At 41.3% G+C, this 6871-nt stretch overlaps 1 protein-coding gene across 1 annotated transcript; it reads left to right on the top strand.

The window, feature by feature from the left end:
• Positions 1-874: 874 nt before the first annotated feature.
• On the top strand, positions 875-4984 carry MRPL53 (mitochondrial ribosomal protein L53). Its single transcript, XM_080339857.1, has 3 exons — positions 875-1002; positions 2276-2388; positions 4041-4984. The coding sequence occupies exons 1-3, from the start codon at positions 914-916 to the stop codon at positions 4166-4168; spliced, it is 330 nt and encodes a 109-aa protein (XP_080195983.1). The 5' UTR covers positions 875-913; the 3' UTR covers positions 4169-4984.
• Positions 4985-6871: the final 1887 nt, after the last annotated feature.

Here is a 6871-nt window from a genome sequence, read left to right as displayed (position 1 = left end):
GAGCTGGATCTCTTTAGTTTGGAGAAGAGGAGACTGAGGGGTGACCTCATTAATGTTTATAGATATATAAAGGGTGAGTGTCATGAGGATGGAGCCAGGCTCTTCTTGGTGACAACCAACTGTTGGACAAAGGGTAATGGGTTCAAACTGGAACACAAGAGGTTCCACTTAAATTTGAGAAGAGACTTCTTCTCAGTGAGGGTGACAGAGCACTGGAACAGGCTGCCCAGGGGGGTTGTGGAGTCTCCTTCTCTGGAGACATTCAAGACCCACCTGGACACATTCCTGTGTAACCTCATCTGGGTGTTCCTGCTCCAGCGGGAGGATTGGACTGGATGATCTTTCAAGGTCCCTTCCAATCCCTGACATTCTGTGATTCTGTCATAGATTTAACATAAAGAAAACAAACCCAACTTTGCTTCTGAAGTTCATGGATACTGTACAGCGTAGCTTCCCAAAAGTATCACCCACACCCTCTTCCTCCGGCATGCAAATCTTAAGGTGCAAGGGCCATCTAAATCTGCTGCAGAGCCTAGAAAAGGCCTTTTATGACAATTTCATATCAACATTGTGCCTTTCTCTCCCTCCCCCCTCCCCATTCTATCAACTCAGAGACAGTCAGAGGAATAGCCCAAAGGGATTGCTCACTTGGTCCTTCTCCCTCCCTCAGCCATAAATGAGCCCAGCCCCGAGCGCCTGGGAGGTTAAATGAGGCCGGTAGGGCAGCAGCCTGCGTTCCCCTGGGAGCAGAGACAGGGCCCGCCGGGCCGCAAACCCCCCGGCCGCCATGGCGTGCGACCCGTGGGCGCGGACTACATTTCCCAGGTGCCTGCGGGGCGGGCGGCTCGCCCCGCCTCCATCTCCCGCCTCTCCTGGGGGCTGTTGGGAGTTGTAGTCGGAGGGCAGGAAGAAGATGGCGTCCAAGATCCGCGTGGTGCTGCGGCCGGTGAAGAGTATCCTTGTCCGCTTCTGTCCCTTCGAGTCCGACGTGGAGAGCACGAGGTGAGGGGGCGGCGGGGGCAGCGCCAGCCCCGGCGCGGTCTGGGCGTGCTCCGGCCTCCAGGCCTGTGCCCGGCAGGGAGGCCTCGGCCGGGCTGCCGTCTGTGCCCCCCTAGCGTCCTTCCTGCGCCCGGCCTGCGGGCTCTGTATGTTTTCCGGCAGGTGTGAGGGCTGGGGTGTTTTGCCTTTAGTTTTATTTATTTGGGGGTGGTGGGAGGCTGGGGTTATGTGTGCCCACGGCGCGGCCTGTGCCCCTCGCCATGGTGGGGTGAATGGGGGCAAATCGTGAGGAAACGGCAGCACCTGTTGTTCCCTCTCTGGAACAGAATCTCTTTTCACAAACGTCTGCCGCGCTTTAATTTTCACGATCCTAGTCTTTGAAAGCTTGCATTTATCAGGGATCTGTAACTCAGTCTAGGCAGAACTTCAGCCTTTCAGAATGAGAAGATGGTGTGTTTGCCGCAAGGGCTCTGTTTGTGGTGAACATTATTACCAGGATGCACACAGCATTCGTTCCGTGATGATTTTTGAAGGCTCCCTGTGCCTAAGAGTAGACCCTCGGGTGTGGGCACATGCATTTGGCTGCACCAAACCACCCAGGGAGGTGCCCCCTCAGTTGCTGAGCCTGTAGGTGAGGGTCTGTAATCACTAATCTAAATACTGACACCGGGAAGAGGGAGCAACAGCTGCTGCTCTGCCTTGGTAATTAACTGTTGGAGAAGTCTAAGTAATTATGCTTCTTGAGTGATCACAATTGTAAAATGCAATTTGGCAATGCCTTTACAAACACATTTATTTTTGAAATTAACTTAGTAACACAACTTAACTCAGAATGGTTTTAAGTCACCAGAATGTCAAGTAGCTGTCTCATGCATTTCAGAAATCCACAGGAGGCCGATGGTGTTAAATAAATAAATGCTGTCTCAAACCCAGACAATTAAACATTGTCAAGCAACCAGTGTATTAAACAAAATTGAAAATCACTTTGCTGATTTTTTTTTATTATTGTTATTAACTGAGCTGAGAGAAATGCAGAAAATACTAAATTCTTTGGTATACTTGTTACATGTTAGTGTGTAAGGAGTATCCATTTGTATTTTTAAGAGTAATTATCTCATAAGAAGTACCTGTCTGAAATTATTAAATTAAATATAAGTTCCATATTTTTTATACTTTTGTTGCCCAGGAATATCAAGATACTCACATTAGTTTTAGAAATATATTGACTATAATTTTCTCTACAATGTACCTAATATATTTTCAAATATATTTTCAGAAAATTTCTTCAGTATATAAACCATAAAAAAATCCAGGCCACTAACAGAAACTGTGAAGTGACTGCTGATGTGAGACACGATGGGTCTGAACCACTTGTAGATGTTAGGTTTGGTAAGGAGCTTTTTTTTTTTTTACTATGTTTGCTTTTTTTCTGGTTCCTAGGTGGGTGTTGTGCAGCTGGGAGAAAAGAAGGGCAGGGAGTCACCACTAAGAGCCTGTTGTCTAGATAAATGTGTCTGTATGTCTTCATACTACAGTTAGATCTGGTGGATCTTAGATCATTGAGCTGAGTTAATGTTAGGATTGAGTCTCCTTTTGCACCTGTGTGACACACTTGTGTGACCTTGCGGTCAGGGACAGCTCCAGGGAAGTGTAGCTCTGTTTTGACATAAGAGTCTGTTCACTTTATGTAATTTTCTTTTTGTTGTCAGTGATAGAGGCATCTCAGCCATGAGAATGAAAATGTTGAATACCATTAGTTGCTTATGCAACTGAGTAACTTACTATGCAGTTTGAAGGAACTGCTCATGTAGATAAGACCATACACGTGCAGATGTACTTGCAGAATGAGGTCAACTCATGTACAACAAATTTTTTTTGTTTCCTTGGAGGGTATAGTGAGCAGGCAGGGAACTGATGGTAGAAATTTCATCAGTTCTGGAAGCGGCCCAGATTCTAGGCTGTGAACAGATGGCTCTAATCTGCTTTTGTCCTTTTCTCTGGCTGCATCTTCTTTCCTGCTGTGCTGTAATGGACCAATATGTCATGTGAGCCATTAAAGTTTTCATTATTATTGATTCTTGCTACCCCTGTTTCTTTAAATTTCAATATACTCAGTAAATTGGTAGAAATGTCAAGAGTGTCAAATGTGCTTCATTTTGCTTAGAAAAGTCTAGTTATTTCAGTGTCGACGTTGCTTTTTTCTCCCTCCCCCATAGCTCTGTCTTTCCCATCCTTATCTCTAGCTGTAATGTATTAAGACTTAAGCAGTAAAGCTTAATGTTTTTCACTGTGTAAAACCAAAACAATTTGTTTCACTAATGCCAAGAGCTACAGCTCTGAACTCCAGCTTTTCTAAGAGCTGATTATTTTCCAAGTGAAGGGTTTGCTGTCCTTATAGTTGGCAAACATGGAGCTGGAACTTGAATGCCGTGCATGATATTGCATTATGTGGCGTTGAGTATGGCTTTTGTATTTGCGAATCTTGCAAACATAAATAATTAACACTAGGTACAATACTGAACTTCTACTGCCTCCTGCCTGTTCTAAAGTAATTTCTTTTAGAATTTTGGAAATTCTAGTGCTCTTAATTTTTTTACATTTTAACCAGTAGATTGTGTAAACCAGTTTGTTGTTTTGGCTAAAGAAGAAAGTTAAATGGACCATAGACAACATGTTGCTAAAATGCTGAGCCATGTGTGGAAATTATGCCTTCCAGTGCCTTCTGTGCCTTCTGTTAGATGACTCTGAGGGCATGGCATGAGCCATTCTCATCAAATATGTGTTTTTACTATAGGTATATCTAGACAAATGTTTTAGATTTTTCAATAATGCAATACAGAAGTGAACATTACTTGTGTATGGCATGCAGTTTAATATATTTGTTTGTTGGTAGTGCATAATCAGATTATTTGGTAAGTGGAGTACTTTCTAATCAGACAAGATGAACAGGATATTTAGATTTATATATAAAAATCAGAACTGCACACTAAAGTAATTGTGTCTTAGACTTTGTGATGACATAGAATTTTTTTCCTTTACAGCTGATGGGGAGCGACTGATAATGAAGGGAGCCAACTTGACAACAATAGAGATGTTAACAGCATTGGGGGCCAGATGTAATGCAAAAGATGTTAAGGAAGAACCGAAAAGCAAGAAGAAGAATCCCTGAAGAACAAAAAAGCAACTGTGTTTGCATTTGCATGTGTTAAAATCAGCAGGCTGTGCAGAGGGCTTTTCTCAAATGCAACAAAATCTGAAAGAGAGAGATGGCCAAAACACTGGCCAGTTAACATGCAGCAGAACGAACCGTTTAAAGGTTCTCTATCGTTCCCTGAAGGAAAGCATAATGGATCAGCCAGTCTTCTAACACTAGTGGGTCAGAGTGGTGTAACATGCATGAATGCATCTTTCTAAGCAGTTGCCTCTCACTTGTCTGCGTGTCAGACTAATATCACATGTATTTGCGTATAAATGTGAATAATGCACATTAGTTATTAAATTAGTATTATGGTGAAAAAGATCTCTTTGTATGTTGTTTCCTACACATTTTCTATACAGTAGAATACAAAATATTATTAGAGTGGTAATTATTTTTGTAAAGTATTAAACACAAACATCTGAAGAAAACTTTAAAAGTATTCATCATTGACTTACCTGAGGGAGAGCAAGCTGCAAATGCAGAGTGGATTTTGTAATACTGTATTTATAGTATATCTGTTACTAAGTCCGTGCCATTTTCTTCCTCTCTTTTTCAAGAAAGTGTGAAATTTGCTAAATGTAAATTTAGCTCAGCAATTAAAGTAACAAGGTAATGGAACTCAACACAGTAGGACTACTCATCCTGCACAAAAGTAGCTAAGTTTAGCTCAAAGGGAAAGGTAAGTTAGTATTTTTGATAATTGGAGAAAAGGGTTATCTTTGAAGTTTGATTTTGTAACATTTTTGTCACTCACTTTTGGGAGGTTTCATTAAATACTTTCTAAAGATCAAAGGAAGAGCTTTATTTGGTGTTTATAGCTCTGTGTCCAACCCTACTGTTTATTAAAGTCAGTGCTTGGCTGTCTTGTTTGTGTTGCAAAACTCAATGAGTTTGGGAGGGTTGATCTCTCTTCAGACGGTGCAGGTGAAGGTGTCAGCTGCACATGTGTTTCGTGTGCCTCAGTTGTGTGCTAGTTCAGTTCATAATGAAAATGTAATTAAAGTTCTGGTTTGGAGAATTGCAGGTGCAGTACTATTCAGAGGTATTAGTTCTACCTGTTGCTAATCATATGTCTGACTTCTGTAAAACTGTGGTACCTATATTTCCAAAGTTAATTTGGCAGCAGATTTAGGACATAAATCTGAAAGTAGTTTTGCCTCACTTTTACCGAGATTTGTAAATGGACAGTGTCCTTTCTGAAAGCAACATTGTTTTGAATAGCACTGTCCAGGTAGTTCTTTGTAACTTCTTCACCAGGGTGCTGAAGTCAAGGTGATGTCGTATGTTGCAGAAGCAGAGCTGTGCTGAAGATGTTTAATGATATTTTATGGTGGCCTCCACCATGTGCTTGCAACAAATAGAAGAGAGTGAAATAGATGATTGGATCAATGAAATTTAGATGTAGGAACAGTAGTTGTGAATGACTTAGTCTGTGATGAATACCTCTGAATACCTTGAATACCTCCTCTGCAGTCTGTTATCCTTTTTATCTTTTTGTTTGTTTGTTTAATTGGACCACTAACTCTTCTGAGAGTACTGAGCTCCTGAACCTGATACTGAGCTCCCTTCTGATGGAGGACTTACGAGAACATCTGAAACTGTTTGAGAGGATTTTACATCCTGTTGAGCTAGAAAGCATAGCCTAGAAAGTGGACCAAATAGAAATAAGGCAGTTCAAAGAACAGTTTGGATGGTTTGTGTGTTTTGTTTTGTTTTTTTGTCTTTCCAGTTTAGAACATCATATAGCGTGACTTAATCTGAAGAAGTGTTAGAAGGAAAGTGAGAATTACTGAAGTGGAAAAACACTGCAGCATTATTAATTTCCCAGTTAATCTTTTTTCTTTTTTTTCTCTACTCATATGGGTGGGCGTCCTGCTCTGTAAAGACATGTTCTCCATGTTCTCATTTTAACCCAGAGATGCCCAATGTTTTTGTTTAGGTTGGGCCAAGGCCTGTAATGTAGCCAGGGAGAGATGACTGACAGTGATTCAGTGGATGAAGCATTTGCTGATGTTGCTTTTGCTGTGCATGCTAGTAGTAAAACTACCATTTGTGCATGAAAAAGTAGTAATGACTAGGATTCAAATATGTAAGGCATAAAGGCAAACATGCAGAATAAAAAATAAAGCTAAAAATATGCATTCTCAAGACTACAGGATATTGATCTAAACAAGCAGTATGGGCAAGGAGGTCATTATTATTCTAATATGTAGAAAATGGTTCTCCCTCTACCATGTAGACAGAGGCACAAATTTATTTTTCAAGTATGTTAAAGATAATCTTTAATTAATTTCTTCTCTAAGCATTTAGATAACTTTGCTGTGAGCTGCTCGTACAGTAACAATTTCTGCTGCTGTATGATTGACTGAAACAAAGCTGAGCGACCTGCTGCTCTGACATCTTTCTGACAGCCACAGGCCGAGTATTAAGGTCAATCATGCAGCACAAAGCGGGGCTGGGTAAGCACTGACTTCACGTGTTGTTATTCTCTATCCCACTGATCTTGATTACTATACCCTACCAAAAATGTAGGTGCTTGCATAAATGTAAAAGGAACAGGAACAGGCCCTCAAACACCAGGATTAACTAAATACAAATGCCATGTCCATGTAGTGTGTCTGATAGCAGGTGATGACATTAAAATGTCTAGAGCTCCAATACCTGCAGATTTAA

The sequence above is a fragment of the Nesoenas mayeri genome (genome assembly GCF_963082525.1).
Source record: "Nesoenas mayeri genome assembly, chromosome: 2".
Classification (NCBI taxonomy): domain Eukaryota; kingdom Metazoa; phylum Chordata; class Aves; order Columbiformes; family Columbidae; genus Nesoenas; species Nesoenas mayeri.
Note: the sequence above shows the minus strand (reverse complement) of the source record. Positions and strands in the feature narration are given on the sequence as shown.

What these genes read in the sequence shown, in the direction of transcription:
- MRPL53 (XM_080339857.1), top strand. Translation starts at nt 914, where the DNA reads ATGGCGTCCAAGATCCGCGTGGTGCTGCGGCCGGTGAAGAGTATCCTT. An exon ending in TCCGACGTGGAGAGCACGAG is followed by an intron (nt 1,003 to 2,275) that starts GTGAGGGGGCGG and finishes ATATATTTTCAG; the next exon opens with AAAATTTCTTCAGTATATAA. An exon ending in ACTTGTAGATGTTAGGTTTG is followed by an intron (nt 2,389 to 4,040) that starts GTAAGGAGCTTT and finishes TTTCCTTTACAG; the next exon opens with CTGATGGGGAGCGACTGATA.